Genomic DNA, 15,315 nt, shown 5'->3' on the forward strand with positions numbered 1-15,315 from the left:
CAGCTACATAGCAGGGACATTTCATATATTAACATAAAGTTCAAGACAGTAAATCCAAAAGAAATGGCTTTGGAAATGCTTAGCTTTATGTGGTTAAATTAGCAGTTAAATAGCTAATATGCCATAATACATTGTAGTATAAGTGGGTTTTCCTGCTCATATACAATAGACTATTGTATACAATACAAGACTGTCCGTTGCCCTTCTTATTTAGAAATGGCTAATTACATACTCTTGTACAACATACAAGCAGACATGAAAACCAACCGTAGAAGTTCATCTTTAAGTTTCTTTTCAAACGTATCTTCAATATTCCTTACATCCAGCTCTCGCTTACGGAGCAACTCATTCACACTTTTGTTCTTCTCTTCTTGTAACTTTTGTGCTCTAAAGCAAATTATATTGATAGGTCATAAGGCTTTGGCAATAATAATAAAGCAGTTTAACGTATTATTAAAAACAGTCTAAAAAATACTTTAAAAGGAGTGTCCTACAAAAATATTGTTTATAGTTAACATCCAGCACATCATTATCATTTTTTGTATTTTCACTTATTTAAAAAAAAATCTTATATCCCCAAATATTCCAAGACTGTTAGAATAGGAGTTTTTATTTTGTCCACCTCGGTAATTATTCCAAGGCGGTCACACATGCTCAGTCTTGCCTCTCTCCCTGCTCCACCAGGTATGCAGTGGATACTTTGTATTGTAGGCTGCTGCGTCTGAAGCTCCAATGTCTTCTCTGCTTGTCAGAAGAGATGCTCAGCAATTGCAGTAACGTTTTCTCCCTCTGCTATCATTTCTTCAGCATTAAAGATGAGCGAATCTACTCGTTTCGAGTATTTACTCGATCGAGCACCGCGATTTTCGAGTACTTCCGTACTCGGATGAAAAGATTCGGGGGACTGGGGAAGGCGTAGCGGCGCGGGGGGTAGCAGCGGGGAACAGGGGGGAGCCCTCTCTCTCTCTCCCCCCCACTCCCCGCTGCAACCCCCTACTCACCCACGGCATCCCCCGAATCTTTTTGCCCGAGTACGGAAATACTCGAAAATCGCGGTGCTCGGGCGAAAAAGGGGCGTGGCCGAGTAGGCTTGCTCATCTCTATTCAGCATCTCTTCTGACAAGGAAATAAGGACTCTGCAGCTTCAGAAGCAACCGCCCCTCACAGCAGGGATCCCTCCACATACCTGGTGGAGCAGAGAGACAGGCAAGACTGAGCATGTGTGACCACCTTGGAAAAAATGACGGAAGTGGACATAATAGAAACAGTAGGCGTCGCTATTCTGCATTAGTCCTGGACTATTTAGGGATAGAAATATTTTTTTATATGTGTAACATAGAAAAAATTATTTTAAATTATGGGCGGCATTTTACTACATAAACAATATTTCTCACTGAACAATACCTTTAGGAATTTGTACTTCTTGAATTCATCCTCAGACTGTGATCTTAGCTTTACTTAAAGGGACCTTCCAAGTTATTCCTTTTATATAGCTTTGGGCTCCTCATGCCCAAGACCATATAAAAGAAATATTCCACCACAGCGCTGGACCCCTGTTCCAACAGTCAAACGCTCCAGCATTTGACAAGTGAAATTATCTGGCCAGTAGGTCTAGTGACGTCCTGTAAACCTGTCATGTGGGTTTCTAATGCAGAACTCGCGAGGCAGGTTTATGGGATGCCACTGATCATGTCCCTGCCAGCCTCCCATTGGCTGAAGCAGTCACGTAAATAAACAACCCAAGTAACAGCTGTTGCCAATGTAATCGGAGCACCGGAGTGGCGGCTAGCAGCAGCACTCAGCTGGAGTAGAGTATGTGTCTTCCGTATTTTATACATGCCTAGTATCCACCTCCACCCACCCGCTGCAAAATGTCAGAAAACCCCTTTAACTTTTCTAGACACTTGCATATTTATCAAGTAACTTCCAATAAAAAGACACATCCGTCAGGTTTAACTTTTAATAGACCGACGTGCGTAATCCAGAGGAAATACAAAATCCTCTGCTCAACAAAAGTTGAATGCATAATCTGGACCTACATTAATTTAAAGGGGTTCTACCAGAATTTGCTTTTATGATCCATCCGTAGGACAGTCTGATTGGGGCAACTGCTGCTCCATTCAATCTCTTCCTCAGTGAGGAGCGGGGGGAGGGGCCATAAGACCCTCGTTGTTTGGATTGGCGAAGGGTCTCATTGCTGATCAGACATTTATCATAAAAGCAAATTCTGGTACAACCCCTTTATCATCATTTCCTCTCGTTAGTTATGACGCTATGCCTTTAGCTATGAGCCTTTTTTTTTTGTTATTGTTACTGTTTTTTATTACTACATCTTGTAGAATTCTCTTATGGAAAATGGCCATTCTTCTACTTCTGATTAAACTGCCTCTCCTCCATACGTAAATGAAATAAATTATACCTCGTGTACTAAAAGCATACGGAAAAACTCTTGCAATGAAGGTAACTGAATACAACTGAATTGGCAAGGAAACTGAATTGCTAAAACACACAGCTCAAAAGCTTCAATGCGTTGGCGAAGGTCCATTTCTCGGTTTCGTACTGCCTCAATCTCTTTGAGCAGGGTCTGTCTCTGAGCATAAACTTCCTTGGATTCAATCTGCAAAGAGAGTAGAAGAGTTTACAATTACTTAGCAACTGTTGCAACTAGCCTCTGTATGGTCACCTTTCCTAATTCCTAATGCAGCAGACATGGTGCTGGGTCCACTTTTCTTCCTGTATGTCACATTTTTGAGAAATTAGAAGCACTCATACTGTGATATAAAAGTGGGAGACTGAGGACAATGATCATAGCTATGCCCTACTGCAACAGAAATGCAGCCAAACTGATAAAAAAAATCATTAGCAATTAAGGTTCCTAATATGCAGCTCAATAGGAGATGTGTAATGAACATCAATCAAAAGGCCTTTACACAGGGCTATGAGCTATGCATTGCAGACAAATGACTGTAAATGTGATGGCTCGTCCCCTATACATTATTGTTAATGACAGCAGCACATCCACTCTTCACACGGGAAAAGGAGCTGCCGATAACAATATGGTGGCTTTGGTTGCACAGAAGATGTGATTGCTCATTCATTGCCCGATGTGGTGCAGCTTCACATAACCTACAAACGTTCATGCCCAATCATCAGGCTGTGTAGATGGCACTTAACAATCAAACATGGGGTAGGCACTTACATTTTCTTTTAACCCCTTAGTGAACGGCCTATTTTGTGACTTATTGGCCAAGCTATTTTCATCTTCATATTGAAAGTGCTGCTTTATTTTTTTTGCAGGACGTTTTTTTTTTAAATGGCTTCTCTTTAGGGTAATATATTAGAAACTCATTACATGGCCGAAATACGTGGGTCAAAAAAAGGCCAGGCGACCAAAGGACACTAAACGGCTAACAACAATTATAACAGTCTTAATTTTCTTTTCTGGTGGAGGGTGGGAGTGCACGGAATGCCAGAAACTCCATTGTTTTTTGGGTATTGTTTTACTGGCATTCAACTTACCGTAAAAAGAACAACTTTATTCTCTGCATCAGCAGGATAATGGCAATACCAAGTTTATGTAGTTTTTTGTCTGTTAATACATTTGCACACTAAAGGCACTTGGAAACTAAAATAAACTCATGTATCTGTCACCGTATTACAAGACCCAGAACATCTTGATTTTTTTTTAGCAAAAGAGCTTTTATAAAATGACTTATTTTTTGGCGGGACTATTGCAGTTTTTATTGGTTGTATTTTGGACTACAGGTGACTCTTTGATCACTTTTTATTCTGCTTTTTAGGAGGTAGGAGTAGCAAAAAACAGACATCCTAGAATTCGATTTTTAGTTGTTTTTTTTTTTCCAATGGCGTTTACTATGCAGTATACATTACCTTTTCCCTTCATTCAGAACAATTACCAGATTTATTTCATTTTTTTTTTATTTTCTACTACTTTTACACAATAAAAAGACTCAAAAAAAATTGAATTAGCATTTTCACATTCCAAGATCCATCAGCTTTTAATTTTCTACCTATGTAGCTACGTCAGGTTTTGTTTTTTGCAGGAAGAGTTGTACTTTTCATTCATACCATATCACAGTACATGCAACTTTTTGATTGTTTTTTATTGTTTTTTATTGTATTTTTTGCAAGTTGAGCTGATGAAAAATAGCAATTCGGACATTAAAAAAAACGATTTTTAATGTCAATCAACACGTGGGATAAATAAGTAAACATTTTAATTTTCTGGTCGTTACAAGCGCAGTGGTGCCTATAGTGTACTTTTTTTATTTAGAAATTGTTTTATGGGGAAAAACTTATTTTTTTTTTATTCAAATTTTGCAGTGAATATTTTTTTTTTTTTACTAAATTTATTGCACTTTTTTTAAACACTATTTTTTTAGTCCCTTAATTGGACTTGAAGAAGAGATCATTCACTTGCATAGTACACTCCATTACTTCTGTAAATGCAGTTTTTTATTCCTGTGCGGTCAGCCGGAGACGCCTGGCAAACACCGAGGCCTTTGTTAAGATTCCTGATGCCATGGTAACCTATCGGCATCTCAGAATTGCATTTCCGGGTGTCAATGGGTGACGGGATGGGAGGGGTGGAACGGGAGAGTTAGGGGCGGGTTGAGCTACCTTCCCCTGTCACCCCCTTCCATGTCACGATCACTATTGATCGTGGCATAGAAGGGTTTAAACGGCCGAAAACGGGGGTTTCTCCATTCCCAGCTGTTACAGTAAGAGCTCAGCTTTCAGTAGACACCTGAGCACTAGACCTGACCTGCTACAGAAGCTTTAAACCCATGCCATAAATTTACTGTAGTGCGGCTTTAAAAACCAGGGCCAAGCGTTGTATATTTTCGGTGCTTGGTCATTAGAAGGTTAAGCCTCTGCTAAAATTCTGTTTTATGGTCACAAAAAGCTCAATAATAGAATTACATTTATGTCAACAATGGTAAATGCAGGGTTGGGATATTATGAAACATTTGCAAACAGAATAAATGCTGCTGTCTCATCTTATATTTCTATAGGTATAAATACGGTTTGGGGGGGTGGGGGGAGTGTTTTAATAAGTCAACTAAACACAAAAACTAGGTGACACATTCTGAGAGGCCAAGTGCTGGTTTACTACCATTAATATTCAATGTTTATTTACAAACATGATCATACACGACCGCAACATTTAAATTGCCCAACAGAAGGTGGCAACTGCCTCTGGCTTCTGAATGGTACCCCCAACAATGAGGTCCTATGGTGCTGTTTGGGTGTCATGGTAGCCTTGGGCTTTGTGAAGGCCCCCAGGGTTGCCAAGTATTTCTGCCTATTAAGCCATGCCTGTGGCCAGACTTATTAGAATGCCTGCAGAAAAATAATATACTGCAATGCTGAAGTGTTGCAGTATATTATATAAGTGATCCAACAATTGCTAATTCAAGTCTCCTATGAGGACTGAAAAAAAAAAAAAAAGCAAAAAAGAAGTTCCCTTTTTTTTAATTGATACAAAATTTAAAAAAATATTCTAAGTTTAAAAAAAAACCACCCTTTTCCCATTTGTAGCATAAAAAAATTACAAACAAAACGCATCAATGATTGCGTTATGAAAAGTATGAACGATTAAAAGAACTTATCCCGTGTGGCAAATGCTGTGAGAAAAGAAACAAAAAACCTAACTCCAGAATTGCACTTTTTGGTCAAGTACCAACAAAATGAGTTTAAAGATAATAGGTATTTTTTAAAAGTAATAAAACAACAAAGAAAAGTATATAAATTTCGTATCGCTATAATCGTACTAACTCACACAACAAAGTTAAAGTCATTTTTGCTGCAACGTGTGCTGTAAAAACAAGCCCCCCCCAAAAATGTTCAAATGGATTTTTCTCCCCATTTTACCACGTTTAAAAATTTTAAACGTTTTTCAGTACAATTATATGGTGTAATAAAATAATAACCACTGAAATATACAACTCTTCCTGCAAAAAAAAAAACGAAAAAAAAAACCTTTGTCCGGCAAAGCGCTCATACGGCTATGCCAATGAAAGAATAAAAAAGTTATGATTTTTTGAAAGTGGATGGCCTGGTCTTTAAGACCTCGGTCACACAAGCGTTCTTTTGCACGTGCATATACGTGTGCAAAACAGCGCTGCACGGATGTGCAAAAAAAGCGCGCGAACGAAGCTGCTTGCCCATTGCTTTCAATGGGGCCGCCGCTCCTGCCGACATCCCTATTGAAAGCAATGGGATGCCGGCAACCCCTGCAGTGATTTTCGGGAAAAGCCTTGAAATATAAGCTCTTCCTTGAAAATCATCCTTAGCTTGTATAAAAAAATATATACTCACCTCTCCTCTGCTGTTGGGGCTCGGCATGTCTAGCCGCTTAGCTTTCCTGCCACTGTACTGAAGCTCTTTCGGCAGGCGGGGATTTAAAATCCTCGCCTCTTGAAAGGGCTGTGTCTGACTGGCTGAGCGCTCAGCCAACCACTGAATGACAGCTGAGCGCTGCCTGTCATTGGTCACAGCGCTCAGCCAATCAGAGGCAGCGCTCATCTATTCCTTGAATTCAATGAATGACTAAACGCTGCCTCTGATTGACTGAGCACTGTAACCAATCACAGGCAGCACTGAACTGTCATTTAATGAATGGCTGAGCGCTGCCTGCGATTGGCTGAGCGCTCAATCAATCAGACGCAGCCCTTTCAGGAGGCGAGGATTTTAAATCCCCACCTGCCGAAAGAGCTTCAGTACAATAGCAGGGAAGCCAAGCGGCTAGACCTGCTGAGCCCCGACAGCGGCGCAGAGGTGAGTATATATATTTTATTTTTTATTTTTACACATGCTGGGGATGATTTTCAGGGAAGGGCTTATATTTCAAGCCCTTCCCTGAAAAATCACTGCAGTGGTTGCCTGCATCCCATTGCTTTCAATGAGGCTGCCTGATTGAAAGCAATGGGAGAACATCCCGTTCCTTTGCCACTGCTGTGTTAGCAAAAAGAGTGTGGAAAAATACTGGTACCCAATAAAACTACGTGTCCTTTTGAGCTCCTGCCACTGCCCAAGCGCCATTTATGCTTATGCATCATCAACATTCTTCCTATCAGTTCCCTGCTTACAGAGATACCTGCTGGAAGAGGCCGTAGGTGACAAGCCTTACTGCACATCTATACAAGGTGAGAACCTTATCGGCTATTGTTTCTCTACATATGCGAGGTATCCTGCACAGGGAGTTCCCTTTTTGACTTGTTACAGATACTATAAAATGATCAGCTTGCTACTACCTCTTGTTGCCTCTGAAGTCTTTCCACAGCATTCTTCTCTCGTGACACTAAACCATCATATTTTAACTGGTATGTTCTTTCCAGCTCTCTTCGTAAATCAGTAATCTCTTTCTGGGACTTTTCTCTTTCTTCAAGTTTTATTTTTGCAAGTTCGACATCTTTAAAATGTTGAAACTTGGGGAAAAAAGAAATGTTAATTAAATAACACAGAACATTTGTTTAAACCGTTATCCTGTCTTATAGAATCTTGTTATGCTTAAGTTAAAAGATGTCTGTTAAAGTGTTTTAAAGGTTTTTGAAAAAGGTATCTTGTTGCTATACAATCTAAAAACACAGGAGGTGTTGTTTCATCTGACGGACTAATCACAGCCTTCCATAGTGGGTGATAGGCCATCTTGGCAGGCTGCGATATATCCCCCAGTCATGAAACATCTCCTTACATCTCCAGTGTAAGCTTACAACTTATGGGCGGGATGGGGCATGGGGGACTTGGTGGTAAAAAGTATCAGGTGACCAATAAGTTTCTTCATAAAGTAGGCATATAGTTAGCATTTTAGAATAGTTAGGGCGCTTTCACATGACAGTTTTTGTGTTCAGTTTCTTTGGGATTTTCTAAACTATACAACATATTGACCTCTTGAGACATTTTCTGCTGGAGCTGGTCCTCAATTTCTCTTCGGTACTCAGACAGCTTGCCCTCCAGGGACTCAAATTTTGGACGTTTTGGGTACATTTCTTCGAACTGTTCATCAATAAATTTCATTTTCTCCACTATAAAATAAAAAAAAGATTAATTTTAAAAAGAAGTGCAAGAGATTCAATATTTGTTGTAAGCAATAAAACGTGAATCAAAGACATGGATTGACATGGACTAACACTTTAAAGAAAATCAGAGTTGCCCATAGCAACCAATCACAGCACAGCTTTTATTTTACCTCAGCGGTTTAAGAAATGAAAGCTGTGCTCTAGCAACCAATCGCTGTACATGGCAGCATCAGGAGCGGCACTAGGATATGTAATCTAGGGGTGCCAACAGTATGTCTGCGTATTATTGTGTCGCTGTACGACACAGACCAATTTTGCCTTATATTTTGAACGAAAGACACATTAACATGGAATTAGATTTTCAATATACAGCAAAATGCAGGTTAGATTTTTTTTTAAAATACAAATGCCACGCGGACGAAGTCGCTGGTAACAAGCTAGTACATTATGAAAGAAATACAGTACAGTAAACAATACCTATTGACTCCTTGTAAGGAGAAGTTGTGGTCGTCTGAGTATAAGTATCTCTGCCATCTTCATGATGGCGGTAGTCTATCAGTTCTGTCAGGATTTGTAGGAGAAAGCCTATAAAACAAAGAAAAATAAACCATAATCATTGAAGTCTTCAAATATGAAGAGACAAAAAGTGACTTGATATGTATTTATAACCATTGTCTCGCCAACTATGTATAAATGCATAAACAAAGCGTCCCGAGTTCGGGTCTATGGAGACAATCACATAAGCGCTATAAGACAGAGCAGTCTAGCCACTACAAGAAGGGACTCTTGCTCTGGTGTATACTGAATGACCATAGAATGCATTGTGACCCATGCAACTTCAAGGGGCACTGAATGAACATACATTTCCGAATGGCTTTTAGCATTCTCTTAGGCCAGCTGTCCACGGGCGTTGCGATATACCGCCGCAGGGGAGCACTAATTTTCCTATCATTATGATAGGTTCATCACAGCATGCCGTGATTTTTATATGCGAACGGAAAATCGCAGCGATTTTCCGTTCGCATATAAACATCGGGCTGTGCTTTCCATAGTTATCCTATGGAAAAAGTGTTCATTGTGTTTCCCACGTGTGGATTATCGCCGCGGGTAAGGCCGCCTGCAGACGGGATTTTCCGCGGGATTTCCGCCACTAAAAGCCTGCATAGGAGTGCATTACAATACGCACTCCTATGCAGACGGCCGCGGTTTGGCCGCGCGAAATCTCGCGCGGCAAACAAACCGCGGCATGTCCTATTTCTGTGCGGGGCTCGCACAGCCTCCTGATTGGCTGGAATCGGCACATGTGACGGGGCGGAGCTACACGATGACGTGTACAAGGGGGCGGAGCCAGAACGCCGCTGCTGCTGGACCGAGCCGAAGGGAAAAGACCCATCTGCGCAAGCGCATCTAATCGGGCGATTAGACGCTGAAATTAGACGGCACCATGGCGACGGGGACGCTAGCAACGGAGCAGGTAAGTGAATAACTTCTGTATGGCTCATATTTAATGCACAATGTATATTACAAAGTGCATTAATATGGCCATACAGAAGTGCATAACCCCACTTGCTGCCACGGGACAACCCCTTTAAATGTGTTGAGTCAGCATGAAAATAAATAAATTTTAAAAAAAATTCTAAAAGCTGGGCCTGTTAAATAAACAGAGACCTATATTGCATTATCATTTGCATATCTGAAGCCTAGAAGTGTGCTTGAGTTTTTATGAGTTTTTAATACCTGGACCAGTTAGAAAATGAAGAGACTATACTCACCTGTCTTCAGCTTCCCAGGAACACAGTTAACCCTTTCCAATCCAATTTATATCCTGGTTTTCCTTGGGGCTTACTCTTTTTCTGCCGTTATACAACAGCGATATATGCTGGCTAAAGCCAGTACTGCATGAGGTGACATGTTGGATAAGCTCCAACAAGTGTGCAATATACAGTAAGAGAACCCCGATGGACGTCTTCCAACATCAAGCTGCACAGCCTTAAATCATAATGTCTTCAGACGTCAGACAGTGGATTGGAAAGGGTTAAGTGACTCCCGTGGCCCCGGCGTGCATGTCCAGTGCCCACTATGGCAAATCAGAGGCCACAGCATCACCCTCTGAACTCCTGGCATCAGCACTCACATGCTGGGCGTCATGATGCCAGGAGTACTGCACAGTGACGCTGCAGCTTCCAATTCACCACAGCGGTAACCTGACTTCTGCCAAAGGTACACGCCAGGAGCTGAGGCCACTGGAGATGCTCAACTGTGTCTCAGGAGAGGTCAGTATAGTCTATTTTCATTTTCTAACTGGTCCAGGTGTTAGAAAAATTTTTCGGGAATGAAAGAACCCATTTAAGCACATTTGTAAGCTTAACATATACCAATGAAAATGCAATCTAGGTTCTTGGGTAACATGGACAAATTGGTGTAAGAATCTTTGTTTAAGAATGCCTTATCTGAATGAATCAAACCGAACAATGTAGCTAATCAGACTTCAGAACAAATAACTGTACCTTTTGTACTGCTATACTGTTGTGTTGACATCTGTGGTAAAGAAATAGCAATAAAAGTAAATACACACAAACACTACTAATATAAAGCATATTGGATATAACAAGCAATAGGAATATATATTACCAGAGATTTGTAGAAAGTGGATTGCGGGTTGATTTTCATCAGTTGCAATAAATCGTGGACCGTAAAATCCTTCATTGCGGAAAAAAAACACACATTTGATTAAGTTGATGCTCCTTTTGGAATACACAGTAAGTATAATAAGCCTCAGTTCATATCAGGATGGTGACGTGTGATTTGTATCCTCATTTCCCAACATATACACTGCCGTGCCCATATACTTCAACGCCCACATGGATGTGAAAAGCGTGTGTTATTGATATATATTTGCCCATTATGACTTTCTTTTAAAGCTACATTCACACAGGAAGGATCTCACGACAGTTTTGTGCATTGCGAGACGCCCGAATATGAACTCCATTCTTTTGAATGGACTTATTCACATGAGCGATATTTTTCCTTGCAGGATCCTACTGCGCACGATATCAGCCCAAGTTTCTCGGCTCAATATTGCGCTCACCCGTGTGAATGTATCCTACCTCTATTGAAAAGAGGAGTTGAGTATCTCCCAAAAATATATAATGTGGTGTAAGTTTTTCTACAATAGACGCCAGTAAGCAGACAACTGCATCTGCCTGAAACATACACGTGGCAGCACGTCAGACATGTCTGTCCTGTATGTGATGTGAATAGAGTCTAAACAATAGTTTACACCAAGTTTTTTAGTTTCTCAACTACAATAAACACAAATGAAAAAGTAAAAATCATCACAAATAATCAATCTTTAGTTTTCTTTCTACCCACCATGAAGTACAATGGGAGAACAGTCAGGTGACATTTACTAGGAGATGCACATATGGCATTTATGTCTGTAGTGTTATTAAAGCCAAAGTACCTTTTCCTTCTCCAGTCCACACTCTGGGTAAAACACAGAAAGAGAGAACTCGTATCCACATCTTCTCAGGTGATCGGCCACCAGGCTATTACAGGCCCTGTGTAATAGCGAGTCGCCAGAAACAAGCGGAGAAGGAAGAGACTCGCTGCTACCTGCACGGAGTTTCAGATCTTGAATGAGCTGATTTCTCAGTTGCGTCTTGTAAAAAGAAATGAACGGAAAAGATTTAATTGATGGAAATGGGGAATATTAATTACCAACATTTATAATAGTTAAACCTGGTTTTCAGATAAATGTAGTAAAAAAAAAAAAAAAAAAAAAAAGGAAAAAAAAGTCTTCTAATATTTTAGAAGGATCTGGTCTTAAAAAAAAAATCCATTAATTTTATGCCCTTATACTAGTATGATCTTCACAAAGGGAGAGCACCTAGAAGGTGTGAGCAGGCTTATAAGGCCATCCATGCTCCTCTGGCTAATATGCAAATAAGGAAGATGGAACAATACCTCTGCAGCGTCACCTATTGGATGTCAGAATTCATTCAAATCAATGCTTGACCCTTTATACAGGTCTGTAGAGCAATGATTGGGAACTGACACGTTATAGGCCTCTCACTAGCCAAGCCAGTATCCAACTGTACGCTGATGAGGGGCAAACACCCCGAAACATCTGTCTGTGTATGGATTCTGGCTTGGTTTTCAATTCCCAATCTTTGTTCTACAGACCTGTATAAAGGGTCAAGAATTGATTTGCAGAAATGCTGCCATCCAATAGGTGGCGCTGCAGAGGTATTATTACATCTACCTTATTTGGATCTTCACAAATTCACCTTCAAACTATGTGACCCCACTACATGTACAAGGACACAAACACAGTTTTAGACTTTCGCAGTTCTGCTTTGCATATGATGGTCACAATCTTTAACACCTTTACCCCACAGGACATAAGTTTACATACTGACAGGGCGATGGTTAAGGCAACAGGACATAAACTTACATCCTGTTGATGATGCCTGCTGTGACTGCTAACATCAATCCCCGCTCTTAACCCCTTACATGGTGTACATCGAAGGATGTAAAGAGTTCACAGAGGGAACACACTCCCATTGTGTTGTCATTAGCTCTCTGTGATTTAAATGGTTTGCCATGGCGACCGGACGCCACACACTGGAGTCTAGGCCTGCCATGGCCTGTGATCACTATTGAGAGCGATAATGCATTGGAGTACAGAAGTATTGCAATGCATTATCATAACAATCAGAGCTTTTATGGTTCAAGTCCCTAAAAAATAAAAATTGTGTTAAAAAAAACAACCCAAAAACTTTTTTGTGCACTTTTCCATTCGTATAAAAAAATAACCATTTGAAAATTGAACAAAACGCACATCTTTGGTATCGTATCTGTAACGACCTATACAATAAATTGAACACACCATTTCTTCTACAATGCAAGAACCGTAAAGGAAAAACAAACTTAAAAAAAAACTGAGGCAAAATACATTTGCAATAAAAGTGATGGAAAAAGCCCCAAAAATAGTACAAATAAAAACTACAGCTCATAACACAAGAAGCAAGCCCTCGCAGAGCTCCATCAATGCAAAAATAGAAAAGTTATGGGACTTTGAATACGTGCAATGTTGTAATCGTACTTACCCACAGAAAAAAAACTATCAATGCTGTAAAAAAAAAAAAAAAGTATAAAAACTATTTTAACAGTAAGAAAACAAAGAATTACCTTCAGTGAATCCAAAACGCCCTTCTTCTTAAACGTCTGATAAAGTCTTTTCCGCAGCTCTTCTTGGGATAAGGATTTCCATTCACTTTGAGACATTTGGCCTGAAAAGGTGAAAAAGTATAAGACAGTGAAGTTTAAACATCTGCATAAAGTTTTGTAACTACAGCGCACTACTTTCCTTTACTTAGTTATGGTCTGTATTACCGCAGAGTTACGACTACAGTGAGAGTTTATGGCAGCCTGTATTCTGTATATGAAACAACAAGCATGAGCGGTCAGGGTGACTGGAAGCTGTGGGGAATGTAAGTCCCCCCTATACCCTCTCAGATTCTATGTATATCAGTGGACAAATAGAGTAAGAAAAGTCCTACACAAGTAAAGAAACCCGACTGGCTCCATAGTGCTCTGAGATTACTATGATATATAGGTCAGTGCTCCGCGGCCTCCCTGGTAATGAGCCGACATTCTGTCCACACCGCTGGATTACATATCCTAGTGCCGCTCCTGACGCTGCCATGCAGAGTCATTGGTAGACGATGGAGCAAATCATGCTGTACTTGTTGGCGGCATCACTAGTTGTACTATTATTACTGATGGCCAATGTGAGGAGAAACACATGCAACACCTGAACAGTTATCCGTGATGGCATATTACTAGGACCCCTGCTGACTTAGAGAATGGACTAGCTATATGGCATCATGTCATACTGTGAGATGGGACGTATGTCCGAAACCATCCCATGCAGCTCCACAGAAATCAGTTCTGTAGAGCTGCATGTGTGTGATCACTACCAGGCCAGGAAGTACTGTCATGGGGCGGACAGGACTGAGCATGTGCAACCTGAGCCTAGATAGCAGCACAGCTATATTGTTTAGCAGATGTGCACAGCCTAAGCCCGGTTGCACACAATCAGATTTGAATTGCAGAATCCACAATCCGTATTCCGCTGTGGGATCTCGCATGTGGAATCCAGATCCCCTGTGTGCAGCCGGCCTTAGTGTGGTTGGACATCTGTGCTGGGGAGCAGGATAGGGGAGTCCTCACGGCCAGCCGATTCTGTGTCTGGACGGAACCGAACACCGTCGGACGGACCCCATTGACTATAATGGGGTCCACCTGCTTTTCGTCAGGTTTTTGGACGAAAGAAAAAGCACTGAATGCAGCACTTTTTCTTGCGGAAGTTGCAGTCGAATCTGCGATGGAACCTGCGGCAGTTCCAGCGCAGATGTGAAACCGGCCTTACTAACTCCGGAATACGTCAGGATTTGTGAATGTGCGGTCATACCTGGACCTGAAGGTCTCTCCTCCTCATGTAAGGAGACCAGAACTATGAATGAGACATTACAGTTTGGGGCCCCGTTACAGATCTGCACTGGGGCCCAGCAGCTACAGGTTCTGTCTGAACATAAAATGCCATTTTTATCTCCCTTTTGTATTTAAAGGGGTTGTCAGATTTTTTTTTTTGACTTTTTGGCAAATGTGTTAAAATAACAAAACCCTCAGTACTTCCCCATCGTCCGCCCTGGTGATCCGGCACCACGGTCCTTTGGATCTTTGTTGTGGAACGGCTACCAACTGTCCGCTGCAGTAATAAGGTGCTGTTTTTCTGGCATCACTGCTCAGATGCTGGGAGCCATCATGCCAGGAGAAGGTCACGTGACCTCTGATTGGCTGCAGCAGTCAGCTGCTAGACGGTCCACAAAAAGACCAAGAGGACAGCGGAGTGCAGCGCTGGATGCCAGAGGACTGGTGAGGCCCACTGCTTTTCTTAATTTAACACATTTGCACCTATAATTTTAAAAAATCATCCAGCAACCAGACAACCCCTTGAATTTTTCACATTTTGGGAAAAAAAGTTGATTAGACTCCCAATTCAGCAAAAGCACAGAGGTCTAGGCTGTAAACACAAGCCGTTACTCCATATCTAGCACACGTAGCTCTATGTGACACTCACCTCCCTGCACCGTCCACAATACCAACTGCCAGGCTAAACAGCGCACATAACCGCCGGCATGCCCCCTCCCCTGGCAACCAATCACAGCAAGAGCAGCCCGCCAATCAGCAGCGCCGTACCCGCCCC

The 15,315-nt window shown here is 41.3% G+C and overlaps 1 protein-coding gene across 3 annotated transcripts in view; it reads right to left on the reverse strand.

Moving 5' to 3' along the window:
- The window catches only part of OFD1 (OFD1 centriole and centriolar satellite protein), a 71,727-nt gene extending 56,481 nt beyond the window's left edge, over window positions 1-15,246 (reverse strand). For 2 of the 3 annotated variants that reach the window (XM_066578466.1, XM_066578457.1), the window contains exons 1-10: window positions 15,190-15,246; window positions 13,236-13,336; window positions 11,506-11,703; window positions 10,674-10,742; window positions 10,550-10,580; window positions 8,520-8,627; window positions 7,912-8,048; window positions 7,278-7,451; window positions 2,511-2,617; window positions 268-387 (exon numbers count right to left, since the gene is read on the reverse strand). In XM_066578466.1, the coding sequence (XP_066434563.1) occupies window positions 268-387; window positions 2,511-2,617; window positions 7,278-7,451; window positions 7,912-8,048; window positions 8,520-8,627; window positions 10,550-10,580; window positions 10,674-10,742; window positions 11,506-11,703; window positions 13,236-13,331 (1,040 nt within the window). In that variant the 5' untranslated portion in view covers window positions 13,332-13,336; window positions 15,190-15,246. The remainder of the gene's footprint in view (window positions 1-267; window positions 388-2,510; window positions 2,618-7,277; window positions 7,452-7,911; window positions 8,049-8,519; window positions 8,628-10,549; window positions 10,581-10,673; window positions 10,743-11,505; window positions 11,704-13,235; window positions 13,337-15,189) is intronic. The other variant, XM_066578474.1, reaches the window with a different exon arrangement.
- Window positions 15,247-15,315: the final 69 nt, after the last annotated feature.

Source organism: Eleutherodactylus coqui, chromosome 1 (assembly GCF_035609145.1).
Source record: "Eleutherodactylus coqui strain aEleCoq1 chromosome 1, aEleCoq1.hap1, whole genome shotgun sequence".
Taxonomy (NCBI): Eukaryota; Metazoa; Chordata; class Amphibia; order Anura; family Eleutherodactylidae; genus Eleutherodactylus; species Eleutherodactylus coqui.